This window comes from Nicotiana tabacum, chromosome 7, assembly GCF_000715075.1.
Source record: "Nicotiana tabacum cultivar K326 chromosome 7, ASM71507v2, whole genome shotgun sequence".
Classification (NCBI taxonomy): domain Eukaryota; kingdom Viridiplantae; phylum Streptophyta; class Magnoliopsida; order Solanales; family Solanaceae; genus Nicotiana; species Nicotiana tabacum.
The window spans coordinates 149,904,687-149,923,220 of record NC_134086.1 but is presented as its reverse complement, the minus strand read 5'-3'; the positions used below and the strand labels follow the sequence as shown (position 1 = coordinate 149,923,220).

The following is an 18,534-nucleotide window of genomic DNA, read 5'->3' as shown; positions in this document are numbered from 1 at the left end:
GGCCTTTTTCATCCCATTTACGCCCCCACCAAAATTTGTTACTCCTTCATAACATTTTGCTTTATCATAAGGTGGAAATTACCATTATTATTACTTTTCCTCTAGTGATGCTTGAATGTAAATTTAATATAAATATACTTCCTTCGCCTAAAAGGAAATTACAATGCAACTATTTGAGGAGTTCAATTTTTTATTTTTATTTTTAAGTGTGACTTTTTCAATCATTATTTAAATACAAAAAATTTGCAATTTATTTATTTTTGGATAGTTTCTATATGTTAATTATATTTAAATCTTTTACTTTTGCGAAAATAAAAATTCACATTGAAAATTAAATGAATTAAAGTTATATATAGAGTTATACACAGAGCCGTCTTGTGGCCTAGTGAATTACGTCTCCCATTGTGTTACTTTGGCGGCAAAGCGCAGTCTGATTGAAGAGAAAGGCACATTCTCTCTCATTGGTAATCCTCCTTTCCTCTAGAAAATAATTTCGTTACTGTTACTGATCATCTCTCATGGTAAGTTACCCATTAATTTGTGTATCCATTGGCTTGTAGTACTAGTTTTCATTAACTACTAATCTGTATTTTCAAAAAGAATAAAGCAGATTCATGTTTGAATTCGAACTACCTATTGACTTAGTGCAGTTCTACATTCAGAAAAACTAGGGTTTTAATTTCTATTTTTCTTCTTCTTGCATCGTTAAACAAGTCAGGAAAAACCCTAGATTTAAACCCCTTTCAAAATTGCAGGTTAAGTACTACTACCAAGCAAGCATGGTGCGTACAAAAGTAGAGATCAAGAGAATAGAGGATAAAGCTAAAAGGCATACCACTTTCACCAAACGTCGACAAGGTCTTTTTAAGAAAGCTAAGGAGTTGGCCAAAAGATGCGACGCTCAAGCCGCTGTTATCACGTTTTCTTTGGCCGGCAACGTCTTTGCCTTCGGCCATCCTTCTGTTGACGACGTCGTAAACCGTTATATTGCCGCCACGTCAGCTCCTGAAGAAGGCAATGAAATTCCGGTTCATAAAGAGGCTGAAAAGAAGGATAAAGATGTAGTGATTGAGAATAATGTGGATCAGGAAGATGAAGAGACGACATCGTTTGAGTTGCCGGTTGGAGATATGGGTATGGAGGAATTGGAGCAGTTAGAGGTTGCAATGGTGCAGATAAAAAAGAAAGTTGTTGATAGAATAAATGGGATAATTTCAAGCTCAAAGGATGAGGACCTTGGATTGCCATATACAGGTTTAACGTTGAACTGAATATACGTAGTTCTATACATATATCAAGAATTTAGAGACATTAGTGGATTCTTTAGCTTCAGTATTATATAGATGTGATTTGCATGCAAGCTAGGATTTGATTTTAATTTTTCTCTTTAGAGGGGTCAAGGTAGATTTTGATTAGTTCCCCAATTAATACATGTTCTTAGTAGTGAAAGGTGCAATTACAAAGTAAAGTTCCTGAGTCATATTGTGGTATCATTTGATTTGTGCTTAGTGTACGCGTTATTGCTGGTGTACTGATGCAAAAGTAACAACAAAAAGAAACCGAAGAAAATGATAAAGGAAAAGTTGATCTAACGTATTCCGGTGAATCGTGATAAAGCGATCAAATGTTTTTGATGTATACTCTTACGAAAATGCGATCTTTAACACTGTTCAACAAATTGTTTTTAACATGAAATTCGTTGGCTGATTCTCCAATTTTATCCGATATGGTTCAAAAATGTACTGGTCAATCCCTTCAATTTTTGGCTAAAGGACCCAGATTAATGTGTATAGGCATCTACTTGGTCACATTAGCTTCAAACAAATGGCCTAAAATGCATTGATATCTTACAATACTCACTGGAGTTTGTTTTTCTCTGTAACTGAAGCATTCTCCACCTTTAACACTATTTATGCTCCTTGCTTTCTTTCCGCCTTACACAGTTTTTATCATTTAGGTGACTGATCTATTTCTTCAAAACCACAGTTTCGATTTCCGTTCTTCTCAACATTGCCAAACAGTATGCTAAACACACTGCTACAAACGTGTCTAACCTATTACACATTTTTAGGACAAAACCCATGAAGGCACACCCCTCAACAATATACAACACAAGCCCTACGCCATCTACCTATAATACAGCACAAACATATACTACTCTCCACAAGTACATACAAGCCCTCAAAGTGTATCTCTACTCCCGCATTGTCTTTCCCTAAAAGTATATACAGAATGGAGCTGGAAACACTGCGAACAACTTGCAAGTTTGAACCATATAAACAGACTAGATACACAAGCTGCACGTGTTTGCATCACGCTGCCCTCTCTTCTGTCTCCACCAGGTATATGCAATGACCACGCATCTTCTAAAACTTCCTCCAGATTCCTAGACAGCTCGGATTGCATTCTCTCTAAAATCAGTTTTTATAGGATGGTCCATTTTATCTTTTTCAGCGCCCAAGCCATACGATGAGAGCAACCTCCTCTGCACAAAGCATGAGAAAACGAATTAAGATAAACAATGGATAATTGACTAACTCACTTAGCTTTCATGCTATGCAACATTTTATCCTAGTTAAAATTACAGTATGGTGATATAGCTAGGCCAACGGATGAACTAGGGACCAAACAGATCTCATTGTTGCTTCGTCTCGGAGTGTACTGGAAAGCTACTACCTCAAAAATAGACCAATGGATGAAGGTCGTTAAAATTCAGCACAGCAGCGAAACTCCATTTCTTAGTTCGTTTTGACTTCTCTCTCTCTCTCTCAATATCCATTTGTTCTTTTTACTTTCTTCACGAAAAGAGAAATAAAAAAAGATTGCATATGCGCTGAGCCCGAGCCATGTCAAACTCAAACCTCCATTAATAGAACCTTAGAAAACAACACCTGCTCAGCTCAACTTGGCTTTTATTTTGTAGAATTGGACTTGGTGTCTCAACACTAAAAAGTATTGCAACAACAGGTACAAGAAGATACTACAAAGAAAATTAGACTTAACCAGTACTATCAGAAACCATAATAAAACAGAAGAATAATCCCTCCCTTAAAAAGACCAAAGTGCAATTCCTCCAGCTCTATCACTATTTTGAGATTTCTAATTAGATCACATAAGCCTTTACCGATTAAGAAAGATGTAACTGATTGATTGAAACTCACGTGATCCTCAAATTCAGGGCTCAATAAATTGAAGGACAGATTCTTCATCAACATCAGTGCCTGTAAACCAACAAAACAGTACATTTCAGTCAAGTGACAGATGAAGCAATTCATAGACTAACATGTCAACATGGCAGCATGCAGTAGTGTATCTGAGGTCTGATAAAAAGAAGTTCACGTCCACCATAATCTGAAGAATCTAACACTCCAGGAACCAAGACCTTACTTACAGTTTGCAGATGAGAGAGAGAGAGAGAGAGAGGAGAAAGGATAAAACAGGATAAGATTTTGCTATCTTAAAAAGACAAATCTATAGGAAAAAAGAAGTTTGTAATGATCATGTCTGTCGATCGCAGTGTAACTGTCTAAATGTCAAATGTACCTAAAGATGCTGTAAAGGGATGATTCTGACACCTCTGATACTAGCACCAACTCTACTAAGAGAGGCGGTCAGGTACTCAAGAAAGGGAGTGTGCTGAGTTGTATACACAAGCACAAAACACTGAACCTCAGCGTCCTAAAAAGCATGCATTGTTGCCTTTCAAAATTTTGACTTTTTATTGTTCTAGGACATGCATTTCAAAGTGTACAATAGATCAGGAAAGTGCCTTTTTCCCTTCAGTTTTGTGCAATATTGAACAAAACAAAATTGATAGGTTTCAGAGGCTCCCACTAATATGAAGTGCATAGGGGCTGATGATCTACTACTAATTGGAAATAATAGAGATTCGTCGTTGGCCAGTTGTAATGTCTAATGCACACATCTAACTCAGTTATTTCCTGGTATAAAAAATTTCTCCATCTTCAAAACTTTGAAAAGTATTTCATCTTTGCTTAGCCTGCCCAACGACACACATTTCGACTGTGACCTATAAAATTAACCATTCAAGTTCTTCCACCATGGTAGACAAAGTAAGTCATTCCATTTGGGATCAGAAGAGCATTATCTAAGACCCATCTCTCTGCTCCCTCTCGTTGTTCACAACTTTACACATGTGAGATGCAAACTGGATCTATCTAACATTATATGTGTCTCTGCTAAACTAATTCCCACATACCGTCTGAACATCTATGGGGTCCATCTTTTTTAGCCTCTGTAAGTGGTCCCTCGTACTTGGATCAAAGACACTGCCAATGAACCTGTAAACTTGTGCAAAGTCTGGCATAACTGCAATTGAAAAAGGAAAGGAGAACAAATCAAATATATTGAATTGATAAAATATTCTGCACAGAAAAATAACTGCAAAGAAAGAAGCGGTAATCTCTGTAATCTCTGTCTTGGTACTGCAACATATCCTTTTATTGGCACGAACTAAATGAAGATAAAATAAAGGTTATAGGGAGACAGAAGTAGCCTTTTCCCCCCATCTGATTACAAGTCATACAGGGAAAAGAAAAGCATCAAATACTCTCAAATTTGCTCCCCTTTGCTCTAACGGACTGAATGGACCCAACTACTCGTATATTTTGTAAATGTACCTACAGCTGTAAACAAGTACATTGATCATGTGTGGTAAGATCCACATGATATGAGAAACACATTTTCTCAATCTCATCCTAACAACCCTCTTTTCCCAGGAGTATCTCCCTGGATCCCCCAAGAATTTCCAGTACTTTTCACTTTCTTCTCTCTTTTCCTGCTTGTGACTGATTTTTAACCCATGAACCTTTGCATAAATACCACGTTACGTAAAAGAAAGGTTGATGACAACACTACAGAAAATTCTTGTTGGATATTGATACAACATAATATGTCTGATTAATCCAATAAGTTCACTGAAGATTCTCATTGGGCTGTCTCTAAACTACCACTAAAACCAGTACGGATTGCGACCAAGTGCTTCATGATGTCACCAGCTTTAATTTTGCTATGTGATCAAGTAGATTCAAGCTAAGATGATAAGAGCTAAATCAAGTGGAGTCCTAGAGTTATCTACAAGGCAGAGCATGAGAGAGGTAGGACATGAAAAACTTCCCAAGTAGGGGCAGCCAGAGTTGAGGAAGAGAGGCATAGCAACTTTTTGTTTCTTTTAACAATGAAAAGGTGGCATTTCAAATTTGAACGCGGGGAGAGATGAGAAAAGTAACATAAAAAGATAGCACAATTATGATACCTTTAATACAGCATATAATTAACCAGACTCCATATAGAAGTCACCTTTGTCCTTCTGTTAACAATGAAAAGCTGGTATCTTGCATTTGAAAGAGTAGGGAAAGATAAGAAAAGGAACTAGAAAGATACCATGATTATGATACCTCTGGTACTGCATATCATGTAACAGACCCCATATAGAAGCTAATAAAGAAAAAATGGAGATCAATATCTGTGCTTAACAGATGACAAAATGCATAGCTTACACACTGATGATATCTTGAATTTTTTGGTACAAACAGCAAATCATCAGCATGCTTGTCTTGGTATCTCTTTTTTTGTCAATTGCATTTGTCAAGCAGAATAGTCGACTGTGTGATTGACATTCAAGGATCAATCTTTGGACAACTTCTAAGAGACATTTAGAATACAATAATCAATCCTCTTGTGACATTTCCCACACAGTATATTTGCTTCAATAACTACTGACTACACTAACGTTCCACTGTTATCACAAATTGGAGTGTTTTTTTTTTAACTCATTATTTCAGGTTGCATTTTCAGTTTCCCTCCATGTCCAGAAGTTGAAAGTAGCGAAGATGAGAATGCTGAGATGGATGTGTGGGCATACTAGAAGAGATAAGATTAGGAATGAAGATATTTGGGAAAAGATGGGAGTGGCCTCCGTATTGGACAAGATGCGGGGAGCGAGTCTGAGATGGTTCGGGCATGTGAAGAGGATGTGCCTAGATGCCCCGGTGAGGAGGTGTGAGACGTTGGCCATGGGGGCGGTCTAATGAGAGGTAGAGGCAAGCCAAAGAAGTACGGGGGAGAGGTGATTAGGCAAGACATGGCACATTTGCAGCTTACCCAGGACATGGTCCTTGATAGGAGCGTGTGGAGGTTGAAAATTAGTGTAGAAGGTTAGTAGGATGTTAAGCATATTCTCTTTTCATGCCTTTAGTATCATCATCACTCTCATAGTTTCTTATACATAGATCTCTATTACTACCGGTTGTTTTTTTGGTTTGGTTGTCTTATTATCATGTTGTTGTACTACTTTTTTATATGGCTTCTCCATTGATGTATTTCTTTTCATTTATATTGTTACTATGCTATTTTCGAGTCAAGGGTCTCTCGGAATAACCTCTCTACCTTCACAATGTAGGGGTAAGGTCTGCATAAACGCTACCCTCCCCAAACATTAACACTGGTTTTGTTGTTGTAGTATTTTCAGTTTCCCAAATAACAGTTTTTTCCTCCAATGAAGCGCCTGACTTCCACCCAAAGATAAGTCTTTTTCCACCAGTATATAGCTCTAAATAATGACTGAAACTAGCATCAAACTCCAAAAGACAACTAATTCGACTGCGGCATTTCTACAAGCATTCCACAATCCATCCTAAGCCCACCAATGGTTAAAACTCAGTTTAGGTCTAACTGGCGTATACCACTTAGGTTAGAGGAGGAAAGTCATTATCAAGCCTAACAGGGCAGAAGAGATTGCTTTTGATATATCATACAGTTCTTATGAGTGTATCGCATCAGGTTAGTGGGCGCTAACATGAACTGACACTTTCTTTAACAAGCCTATGCATGTTCCTTAGAGATATATGAAACTTGTTCCAATTATTATATGCACCAAAAGCATGATGAAACAAGATAGGACCTAAGTAGTACGTTACTTTAAAATGAATAATTCATCAGCTTACACTGAGCCAGATCACCGGCACATCCTGAGAATGGGGAATCTTTCATAAAATTACACCTTTTAACCCAAAGAGAATACACACCTTTCATTTGCTTCTTGCTCTCCTTTTGGGCATTGCTCTCTTTAGTCGTACAAATCCTAGGCATGCTCTCGTTACTGCTGCTGCTGCAATTTTGCACGACTCCTCCACTGGATAATTGTGCGTCATCTGAGAATAACAAAATTCAACCTGTAGTTTTTCTTGAACAAGTCTGTTCAAATTACATATATCTCCTTAATCAGCAGACAAATACCTTTTCTCATGTGTGTTGTGCTGATAGCAGGCACATTGTCGTAAGTCCAGGGAGAGAAATTAATTGTATTTCCAGGCACTGCTAGAGAATCAGGCCCGATACCAAATCCTGGTTCAGGCAAAGCTCCTGGAGGTTGAAATTGGATGCTGCCAACTTGGGACAGAACTGTTGCAGGCAGATACAACAATGCAAGCAACAATTAGTTTCAGCCCAGTATCTTGTAACAAACAAAACAGATGAAGGATATTGTCCCTACCCTTTTTAGGAGCTTTTTGTGGATAAGGATGAGCTGCTTTTCTCTTTGGGCGCGGGGGAGGTACATGTTCACTTGTCCCACTCTTCTGGACCTTCAGAAAGTATTTCTGCGCATGGCTACGTATCTGCATAGCTTGCTTTTTAGCATATTGACATATATCAAAATATACAGCATATTTCGTTAAGTGTGCCCAAATATGTGAAGCAACTGGCACTATGTTTGCCCCCAGATATTAAGCCGATGCTAGCTTGTCCTGACATACAACAGCTGTTTCTCTTCCAATAATTCTTGTAGACTCTAGCTAAAAGACAACACATTCGGGAAACTATGTGAAGATTGCTCCTCATCAACTACAATGATGTGTATACTATTAAGGGCTCTTGTAAACGTGTGAGAAGTTATTGTAATGACAAGCTTTTAACTAAGCACACTTTCTAAGCAGATTGCCTTGGGCCAGCATAAGATAAACAAAAAATAAGGAACAAAGACTCCGATGATTCTCTTAACTAGAACGGACTCGAACACAAGTATCATGTGAAATGCAGATGGGCAAGAAAGAAATAACAATATTGAGAATATCTTTTATCGAACAATTACTTTCTTATATATATATATAAGAAAGTTATTGCATGTTCGCAATAACTTTCTCTTTTGATAAAGGTAAGATATTATTGATAAACAAAAAGAACTAAGAAAGTGCAATAGAAGTCTAAAAGTTGTGCAAAGCATGTCTAACAGAACATTACATCATTTACAAAAGCCTGGTTGCACCAAAAGGATAGAAGAATAATAGACCGATGTTTAAGGCTAAGTACATTTTCCTTTTTGCCTTAAAAATTCTAAAGTTCCTTTCTAACCACCTGTCCACCAAATGGCAGCAGGAAGATAGGGGTAAGTTTGAGCCCAAAGAAAACGTTAGGGGCATTTGTAGCCCAAAAGGTTAATGGAGGGTATTTTGAGACATTTTCAATACGTTAGGGCCATTTTTGGCCCTTTTCCGATTTTAGAAAAGCAAAAAATGCACAACTAGAATCTAACTTCTCTTAGGAATCAAAATATTCTCTCAATCTGAAGGTAAATTTTAGCCAGATAATTAGATACGGTTCTTTCTTCTCTATAGAAAACATCAGATGTCAGATATTCTTTCAATCCACAAAAACAAAGAATAAATAAACAAATAAAAACCATCTGCTTAACAAATTACCTGGATAACAGTCTTCGACCCAACAAATGCTTCAATCTTTTTCCAATCACGATCGAAGCTGAAAGAACAATAGGCACAAACTATTAGGATATGCATTCTCTGCAACTCTTAAATTGAGATTTCAGAATAGAGACTATCCTATGATCCTAAGCTAGACCTTGAAAACTATCCCAGCCTTGTTTTCTCATTAATCTTGTTCAACTAGAGGTTGTGAGTGTTAAAACATAGCTAGCACAGGAAGATCTGCAAATTATAATATAGTCTACGACAGAATAATCACTTGAAAGACTTCTTGCTTATGACATTAAGGTTTGATTTTAGTAAGTGCATAACATCACATATGGAATGATGAGCTTTTCTTCTCGGCTCCCACTTCTCCCTCCGTTGAAACTTGACCAATAGATGGTTCCTATCCACAGTAGACTAATTTTTTTTCTTTTTAATAGTAGGTAGCTTTGACAGCCTACTTAAAATCAGTGCCACTAAGACAGACTTTGCATTTATGATGTTGCATTCGTATCCCCCTAATTCTAAATTTATGATCATCATAGTTGCAATATTACTCCTTACCTCTGGTATCTAGCTTTCATTATAATAAGCATGTACCGTCAATGACAATTGGGGACAGTGAGCTATATTCAAAATGGGATAATGAGTTCTTCCTGATTCCCACTTTCCATCCCCTGAAGCTGGTCAGGAGGTGGCGCCCATCTGGTATATCACTAAGACTACCTAATTTTTAATAGGTAGATTTTGCCTCCAGGACAACTTTGCATCAGATAACTTTTTTTTCTTTTCGTATAGACTTTGTATCGACATATTATCACTTAAAATTTGGTCCTTGTCCACATAATTCAGAGCTCCTGTGTGCATCTTTGCTGTCCAATACTCCCCTTGTCTCTTCAAAAGTGGACTTTACTTCACTTAATTCCCTTTGTAAATGTTAGGAGTCCTAAGTCATCCAAAAGTGATATGCAACTGCGGTTCCATTGTTCTGCTCTAATTTAACTCACTTGCCTGTCTCCATGCTATTAATTTTTACTTCTCTTTGAAGAGACTCAATTTCTCCATTTGAAAAGACAAAAAAGAAACTACACCACTAAACCAATGTTACAACAATTACCCATTTCATCAACATAGTATAACCCAAAAAGTGCAACGCCACCATTTTTACCTCATTCCTCCTCAACTTTCTCAAGAACATCAAGTATTATTTAAACACACACATACACGCAAAACAAGCCGACAAGGAAGAAACATCAGCAAACACAAACAAGTATAGCGAGCAAAAAAGAGAGAGAGAAAAACTCACAGCTGAAGAGCTTCAAGAAACTTGTCATGTTCCTGCTCAGTCCAGCTCTCTCTAGACTTGGTAATTGTATAGGGCTTCCGGGTCTTCTTGTTATGGTCATCGGGTACAACTGAACCCGTACTCGAATTTAAATTCCCAAGTGTACCTGCTCCATTAGAACCAGATTGTATCGGATGCAAACCCGGAAGACCCATTTTCGTCGGATCCCCTATGTAGTAGAAATCTTGACCCGCTGGTGGTGTTGGGTATACAGACACCATATGTGTAACTTGTAGCTCTATCAACCAAAATTTCTGAAACGCTACAGCAACTTTAGAGGTTTGTGTGTGTTATCTGTGTGTGTGTTTCTGATTTATTTCTGGTCGTGAAAATGAAACAAGAGAGAAAGGCCATTTACATATGGAGTGTCTGATAGAGAAACGACGTAACCGACATTATTGTAATGGAGGGAAATTTGCGATCGAGGACGTCCACGTGTAGTAAACTGGAAGGTGGAGATGGGTTTCGCATCTCTTGACAAATGGCAGGTTCTAGAATTGTCCTAGGTCGTTAAAAAGATTTCATTTTCCAACTTTCATTTACTAGTTTCTTTTTTTTTCTCGATTTAATCATCTATTATTCAAATTCAAATAGTAAACCACATCAATCCGAATTTTGGTTGAATATAATAACAAAGGAATTATTTTAATCTTAAATATTTTTTTCAAAAAATCAAGAACTGAGTTTGCTAATTCATCTTTTGTTAACTCTAAGAAGGCGCCATTGTTTTAGCCCATTGGCTCCTCAGGACTTCAGCTTATAAACAGTACAGCTATTGCTGTTTCTGGCAATCAGTTTAGGAAAGTTGGGCGCTTAAGTGTCCAATCCCAATATTATATTAAGAACTCACGCGTATATTGTCTCCACGTTTTTGGACAAGTTAAAGTTAAACCTGGTTTAGGATGGGATTGCCACTCAATATTGCCACCCTATTAGGAGGCAAAACAAGGATAATTTAAGAAAAGAAATCACCAAGCAATATGTTTTTGCTTATGCTAGGATGTAAACTTTACTCTCACATAGTATTCGTTCCGTTTCATTGACCTCAGGCCAAAGTCTTTGGTGCTAAGGGGATTCAAGATTTTAAATAAGCAGTTGTAAAGAATCACTATATTCATCACTCTTTACTCACAAAGCATGCAAATTTCATTAGAACGCAACAGTCTAAACAAACAAAAAACAAGCCATTTTGAATCCTCGAAATACAATCAGGCCATTTTCATGGGGGGAAAAGATCCCTGATAGGAGGCAATAATGAAAGTTACATTAAAAACATACAACTCTTGCTTCGAGTGAGACTCAATGCCTTACAAAACTACTTGTGGTAAATATTCCAAACAAATCAGCATAGCATATTTTAAAAATCATGCGCAATGGCTCAGACACTGCCTAGTCAAGCCATCTAGTGATACCATCTTCTCCAACCGCTGCTAGTACTTCAACACGTACATCCAAAACAGCCTGCAGGTTGCAGTGACGACATTATCAAAATATGGGTATTTCTATAGTGGACGATAGGGAATAAAGCCTTGTTAAATAACTGATTCTTATGACGGTAGTACTTGTCACTTGATTAGAACCGGAGTTCAAAAAGGAAAGAGGTCAGGTAGAGATGTTTTGGAGAGAGTTTAGATGTTTTGGAGAGAGTTTTAGAAAAAGGGAAAAGATATGTTCTGGGACATTGTTACCAAAATAGTTACAATATGTGACTACCATATGATGGGGCAGGAACCTAGTTCTGAATGTCTGAAGCAGAACAAGAACTTACCAGAGGATTCCTACAGTTCACTAGTCGACATTCTTCCATAGTACCTTCAAATGTCCAGCTTTCCCAAACATCAAAACTGTGACTCGCAAATACAAATTCCATCCTCCTATTTATCTGCAATATCAGGGTCAGGGTGAAACCACAGCTTTTATGTGATACAATAAAATCAAGCAAGGTGATAATCTACAAAAGAACGGAGCAACAAATATAGTGCATCCATTCCCATTGAATACCTGCATACGTCAACCTCTAACATTGATAAATTTAGAACTTTTCCAGCATAAAACTTCTCTCAACCTTTGGAAAGAATAACTTCTTAGCCGCAAGTGTTGGCAACTTGCCATAGGAAATAAATTTCTATCATACTCAACTATTGGTCTAACTTCAACATGGACAAAGTATTCAATTTTTTATTTTTTATTTTGATAAGGATGGACAAAGTATTCAATATCCTACCAAAATTAAGGACGTAGAACAAGAGCACTTTGAAAGCTACGGCATCTTTGCGGTAAGGGGTAAAAAAGCACATTTCTTACTTCTAAATATAAAAATAAGAATTATTTTGATGAAATAAATATAAGAACTACTAATCCACACTTGCCCGGACACCGATCATTAAGAAAAAGAATTACTCATCCACACTTTTATACTTAATTATTTATCCAAGTGAAATAACACGCAAGTGATCTCAAACTTCCAGTTTCTAGCATGTGTAGAAGCAAGAGCAACAACTTAATGTTATAAGCTTTTGCAGTTTCTTAATGGTTAAGCACAATAGAACACCAAAATACTTCACCTGAGGTAGCATAGCTCAAGGATGTTTTATGACAACAAGTACAGTGATAACCATACCTGTAATAACTTCCCACCAGCAGTAAATGATCTCAACCCAATTGTATCCTGAAATAGAGCCTCGGTTATTAAATGTATTCCCAAGGCATTCATTTACGGAAATATTTTTGAAACTCGCACAAAATCTTTCCAACAAAACGCATTTAATTTTTTTCAAGAAGTTTCTGCAAATAGTTTTTTTTTAACTATTGTTTTTTCTGTAAAAATGGCTTGATGGTGCTGTCAAAGAAAAGTTTTTCTACTCACAGAACACTCACATCTAAAGAAATAAACTATAACCATCCAAACATAATTTCTTTTTGCAAAATACTTTTTTTTCAAAACATTTTCCAGAAGTCGTCCGAATGGCACCCAAAGCACTATGTGGATAGTTTGGCACTATCTGAAAGTAGAGGGCAGCGCTGCCGTAAATGGAAAACCAAATTTCTTTTCAGCATACCTTGCTTCTAAAAACCACGAGGAACTGTGCTGCTGGGTCTCTTTTTGTGACATCTGACATTGTGTCGAGGAACCAACCACCCCCTTTAACTCTTTGTCTGGAAACATGCAAAGCAGGGTGATGTCTTGCATGTAAAGCTATAATATAACCATCCTTCAGCAGTTCCGCAGATTTTCTGCTGAGATCCATGCCTTGTTTTGGGAGCTGCTCCCCTGATGATTCCTGTATTGATTCAATTGGTGTCTTCCTACCTCTTAAATCTTCTGGAGAAGCAAAACGTGAACTGGAACTCACACCTTGATCTGTTCCGCTCATCGTAGCACCATCTTCATGGTGTGACGTACTCTCCTTTTCAAATGCCAAAGAATCATCTACTTTGTGCTGTGATTTATGGCGTCCATGCCGCTTTTTAGCCTTTTTACCTGATCGGCTTCGCTTTACTTCAGATCTACCAGAACTATTTTGAGATACTATGGAGCCTTGAAGCTGACTAGGTGATTCCCTTGAATCATTCACTAATCTTTTCTGAGAGTTCTCTGCAACATCTTCAATGGGTTGATGACTAACAGAAACCTGCAATGTGCTTTCAACATCTTGTATTTGGTGTCGTTCGTTTTCATACCCTATCTCGCTTTCTTCTTCATCCTCAGATACAGAATCCTTTGGAGCAACACCATCCAAGAAGAATGATTGCAGCATAGAAATAGCTTTCTCCCTTATTTCCATCCACACTTCTTCACTATAATCTGCGCTACGTGGCAGTATCAGAACATTGGGCATCTCCCTTACCTAATCCAAAGATACATTGACTTCCTTCAATTAAAAAAATCTAATATATTTAACATCGCATATTCCTGATATCAAATTACTATAAATCCAAGAACCCAATGTGACAAATAGATACCACCAACAACATTTTAAATCTCCTGCTAATAATCATCAATCCTGCCTCTACTGAAAACAAAGTGGTGAAAAAAGAAAAAAGGACTGAACACTCCTTGAAGTCCAAGGGTAACCAAAACTTGAATTCAAAAAATTAAATCTACTAAGAGCTCCACACATGTCAAAAGGACCACACAAATATCAGAAAATTACAAAGTCTTAGTTAAATGAGCTCATAGTGTCACATAGTCGATAAAGCTTCTTACAAACAACTTCACTTAATACCATATACTCCCTCTGTTCCAATTTATGTGAACCTATTTCCTTTTTGGTCCGTTCCAAAAAGAATGAACCTTTTCTAATTTGGTAACAATTTAGCTTAAAGTTACAATTTTACCCTTAATGAGAAGCTTTTATAACCACACAAATACTCTGGGCCCCATTTGGACTTGTTTAGGACCACAAATTCCAAAAGTCTTCATTTTTTACTTAAACTCCGTGTCCAGTCAAACAGGTTCACATAAATTGGAACGGAGGGAGTAGTAAATATAACAACGTGAATATTCTAAATTTTGAAGAAGCTACTTTTGGCTAGTAATTAATTGGGAAAAGATCCAATACTATCAACATAGCTCTATCAACTGTTAGGTAGCTTACACATATTACAATCATAAATTTTCCAGAGTTTTTCGTTCTCCTTTCTTCTAGTAGCTTAGATTAGTAAAAGGCAAAAAGTTATAGAAAATAAAATAGATTTTCACAAGAGTCTAGTGAATTATCAAAATCAGTGTTTAGGAAGGACCCCCAAATTTGATAGTGAATAATAGCCAAAAAGCTATTTACTCTTAAACAAGTATATCTCTAGAAAGTAGAACATTGCCAAAAAGTCACAAGTAAGGCACAACCCTAACTACTTTAAAGGCCTTTCAAATGCAATAATAGAAAATATTACAAGGAAAAAGAAATAACAAAAGAAGAAAAGAAGATAAAAGGCAACAACATTCAGGTTGTTGGACTTGGGTCATAACCTTGTCATCCTGAAGAGAAGATGAAATGACAGCTCTCTCACCCAACTCCAACTTATGGAGCATAACAAGAGAAAGGAGTTGAGGGAAACTTCAGAACAACTAACCAACTCAAAAGCGTCCAGAATCCCTTCCCCTCACCATTAATCTCTCACCAAAACAAGTGTTCTGGAGGCAACCTCCTTGACAAGGTAAGGATGAGTGCTAGACCACACCAGACATGTGCTGGTTGCCTCATTGTATATACACCAGGTGGGGTCCGGTCTACTAGCTACGAATGAGAATCACTATTCACCAGCAAGCATTGGAGTATTGGACTCAGGGCTATAACACTTAGATTAGAACTCATCCTCGGTGCTTCAAAATTAATTCAATTTATATATGCAACCCAATTTCACTCTCACAATTGCAGAGAAATATCTATCAAACAAGCAAGATTTCACGGTGAAGCAATTACCCACTTTCTTCATAATTTCCTATATGAGTATCCATTCCTATAGGTGTATGAATCTCAGAACAACACCAATTATTACCTGGCCTCTCAGTCTTTCTTGCACAAAAGAAACAATTTTTTTGACGAAACAGCATCGTTCAAACTTCAAAGATGGAAAACTCAGTCCCACCATCATTTACTAGCAAGCACATGAGAGAAATTCAACAAAACAAAAGCTGCTTATCCAAATATAATCCTATCATTCAATCATACCCTAAGACTATTCATCATACCCATGCTTCCATCCATTGTGGCCCTTCAGCACCATCCAGAGCACAGCCGGCAAGGCCTCCCTCAATTAGAAGTTGTTTGACAGCACAATCATCTAACAGTTGGCTGCTACCGGTATTAACAAGAAATGCCCCTGCATGAAATGCTCAACAAGTCATCCCCCAGGATAGTAGAAATGGGTGATCAGGGCAACAGGGAACTACTTCAGATACATATCCAGAGCAAAAATTACCAGGCTTTAAATGCTGCAAGCAATCTGCATTGATAATTTGAACTGTTTCATTTGTTAGAGCACAGTGTAACGATATAAGGTCGCTTGCAGCAAGTAAGTCATGAAGGGTATCCATTCTCCTGGCAGCAGATGGAAATCTAATGGAGTGTCTGCTCACTTTTCCATTTCCCTGTAATCATTTAAGAAATGAAACCTTTGTTAGCATGCATTGATATTAAACACTAATACTTATCTCAACAATCCTTCACACTACTGTGAGAAGCTATGAAAAATCTACTCAATTAAACCGAAATCAATCAACTTTCCTACCTCATCAAAACGGAGCATGATCATGTTGATTAATTGATTATATTTCACTTAAGCTACGAAAATTTAGCCAGTAAAGTTAGAATTTAACGGAAATACTCTCAATTTCGCTACCTCAACATCAAAATAGAGCACGCTCATGTTGAATGCTAAACTCCGAGTAGCCAAAGACCTTGCCGAAGCAGATCTACCAATAATTCCCAGTACAAGGCCACGACACCGGCGCATTCCACGACATAGCGGCTGAACGGAGCCAAGCCAGCCGGAAGCCGATAAGGTATGGCGAGAGAGGAGATGAGTACGGCGGAGTAAACCGAGGATAAGCGCCATAACAGTATCCGCCACCTCCTCAGCGCGGCTAACGTCGACATGAACAAGCCGAGAGAGTCCGAGGTCGGAAGCCAACGCGGAGTCGACGGCTCGGTCGGAAGATCCGAGGCAGAGAATGAGCTGCCACGAACGGAGCCGGCGTTGTGCCGCGCGTGGGAGGAACGCGAGTGAGTGAAGAAGTACGGCTGTAGCTGACTCGATCCGCGCTTCCGCTAAGCGGCTGAGAGGCACGTGCTCGATGACTGCTATACCGGAGAGGCATTCTTGTTCTAACGCTGTGTCTTCGATGCAATTGAGAGTAATGACTAGAGGAACTTGTTGAGTAACCGACGAAGACGTTGTTTTGTTGTGGTGCGCCATTGTTTCTGTCCAGAGGAGATCTGGATGATGACGTTGTTGCTCGAAATGATTAAGGACGCCGGAGAAAGGCGGCGAGCATTTCCGTCTTTTTCTCCGGCGAATTTAGAAGGCAATGAGGTGTCAGTTTTTTTGCTAAAGAGTTGTGAGAGACCCTAGTCTCCTCTGTCACTTTTTTTGTGTCACACCGGCCCCGTGACTTTCTCTTTTGTTTCAAAAAAGCCTTTATTAATTACCTTATTTCTGAATCAAGTCCCTAATCTGCAGGAATATACTTGGGCAACGTGATGGAATCATCGCCTGGATTTATTTTGGATATTTTTCTCATTTGTTTTCTTTCCTCTTTTTTGGTTTTAAATTTGAAAATATTGCCGTTTAGACAGATTTTCGGAAACGGTTTTCACAAAATGGAAAATTTTATCTGAGAAAAAAATGTGTTTTGTTATAAAATAAAAGACGATAAAGTAAAGACTAATATAGAGAGAAACTGATATATTATTCGAATTAAAATTGATGTACATAATGAACTGAAATCTCTTCTATTTATAAAAGAAAGAAAGCTGTTGTGTAAGCTGCTACTGCAAACTGTTGTGTAAGCTGCTACTGCAAGCTACTGTGTAAGCTGCTACTGCAAGCTGCTGTGTAAGCTGCCATTATACCAGATATGGATAATTTTTTACTGAGAGCAATGTTTATCCATAACGGAGTACTGAATGGATAAGCTTATTATACCCGGTATGGATAATCTTCTACGGGGAGTAATGTTTATCCATAACCGGGTACTGAAGTGATAAGTTTCTTATTTTCAATAGAGTACTAAATAGATAAACATATTTACGGCGGAGTCCCATATGGATAAGCTTCTTTAGGAAGTTTATTTACAACTGAGTACTAAATGAACATTCATAATATAATATATTTATAACACTCCCCCTTGGATGTTCATTAAAAGATAATGTGCCTCATTAAAACCTTACTAGAAAAATCACGTGGGAAAAATCCTAATGAAGAAAAAAGAGTACACATATTTAGTAATACGCATTGTTATGTGCCTCATTAAAAACCTTATAAGGAAAACCTCATAGGAAAAAACATTAGTAAGAAAAAAAGAGTGCATCACGTATTTTACTCCCCCTGATAAAAATCTTATTTCAAATATTTGAGTCTCCGCATTCCAATCTTGTATACCATCTTCTCAAAAGTTGGAGTTGGCAAAGATTTAGTGAATAAATTTGTTGGATTGTCACTTGAACGGATTTGTTGCACATCAATGTCACCACTTTTATGAAGATCGTGTGTGTAGAATAATTTTGGTGAAATGTGCTTCTTTCTATCTCCTTTTATAAATCCTCCCTTCATTTGGGTTATGCATGCAGCATTGTCTTCATATAAAATTGTGGGTCTTTTCTCACATTTCAAACCACATTTTTCTCGAATAAAATGAATTATTGATCTCAACCATACGCATTCCCTACTTGCTTCATGAATAGCTATTATCTCGGTGTGATTTGAAGAAGTAGCAACAATAGATTGCTTTGTGGAGCGTCATGA

The 18,534-nt window shown here is 37.6% G+C and overlaps 3 protein-coding genes across 5 annotated transcripts; 1 reads left to right on the top strand and 2 right to left on the bottom strand.

Moving 5' to 3' along the window:
- Positions 1-347: 347 nt before the first annotated feature.
- On the top strand, positions 348-1,480 carry LOC107767389 (agamous-like MADS-box protein AGL61). Of its 2 annotated transcripts, none has more exons than XM_016586384.2 (2): positions 348-464; positions 756-1,480. In XM_016586384.2, exon 2 carries the CDS (start codon positions 780-782, stop codon positions 1,269-1,271), a length of 492 nt encoding a protein of 163 aa, XP_016441870.1. In that variant the 5' UTR covers positions 348-464; positions 756-779; the 3' UTR covers positions 1,272-1,480. The 2 variants fall into 2 exon arrangements, with proteins under 2 accessions (XP_016441870.1, XP_016441869.1); XM_016586383.2 differs by having other exon boundaries at positions 406-521.
- A 489-nt stretch (positions 1,481-1,969) lies between these two features.
- On the bottom strand, positions 1,970-10,548 carry LOC107767388 (protein REVEILLE 6). Of its 2 annotated transcripts, none has more exons than XM_075217852.1 (8): positions 10,030-10,548; positions 8,718-8,775; positions 7,514-7,637; positions 7,258-7,422; positions 7,047-7,172; positions 4,220-4,329; positions 3,125-3,221; positions 1,970-2,485 (listed from the first exon to the last, which is right to left on the bottom strand). In XM_075217852.1, exons 1-8 carry the CDS (start codon positions 10,287-10,289, stop codon positions 2,451-2,453), a joined length of 975 nt encoding a protein of 324 aa, XP_075073953.1. In that variant the 5' UTR covers positions 10,290-10,548; the 3' UTR covers positions 1,970-2,450. The 2 variants fall into 2 exon arrangements, with proteins under 2 accessions (XP_075073953.1, XP_075073952.1); XM_075217851.1 differs by having other exon boundaries at positions 3,162-3,221.
- Positions 10,549-11,191: 643 nt separating this feature from the next.
- Positions 11,192-17,259, bottom strand: LOC107767382 (C-terminal binding protein AN). Its single transcript, XM_016586374.2, has 7 exons — positions 16,411-17,259; positions 15,991-16,159; positions 15,761-15,891; positions 13,128-13,916; positions 12,689-12,736; positions 11,837-11,950; positions 11,192-11,529 (listed from the first exon to the last, which is right to left on the bottom strand). Exons 1-7 carry the CDS (start codon positions 16,984-16,986, stop codon positions 11,458-11,460), a joined length of 1,899 nt encoding a protein of 632 aa, XP_016441860.2. The 5' UTR covers positions 16,987-17,259; the 3' UTR covers positions 11,192-11,457.
- Positions 17,260-18,534: the final 1,275 nt, after the last annotated feature.

Coding starts and splice junctions, on each gene's coding strand:
- LOC107767388 (XM_075217851.1), bottom strand. CDS start 10,289: ATGGTGTCTGTATACCCAACACCACCAGCGGGTCAAGATTTCTACTAC. Junction 4,330..7,046: donor GAGCAAGAAGCAAATGAAAG/GTGTGTATTCTC, acceptor TTTCAATTGCAG/TTATGCCAGACTTTGCACAA. Junction 2,486..3,161: donor GCCCTGAATTTGAGGATCAC/GTGAGTTTCAAT, acceptor TGCTTTGTGCAG/AGGAGGTTGCTCTCATCGTA.
- LOC107767382 (XM_016586374.2), bottom strand. CDS start 16,986: ATGGCGCACCACAACAAAACAACGTCTTCGTCGGTTACTCAACAAGTT. Junction 13,917..15,760: donor CACAATGGATGGAAGCATGG/GTATGATGAATA, acceptor TCTTTGGATTAG/GTAAGGGAGATGCCCAATGT. Junction 11,530..11,836: donor TGAACTGTAGGAATCCTCTG/GTAAGTTCTTGT, acceptor TGCAACCTGCAG/GCTGTTTTGGATGTACGTGT.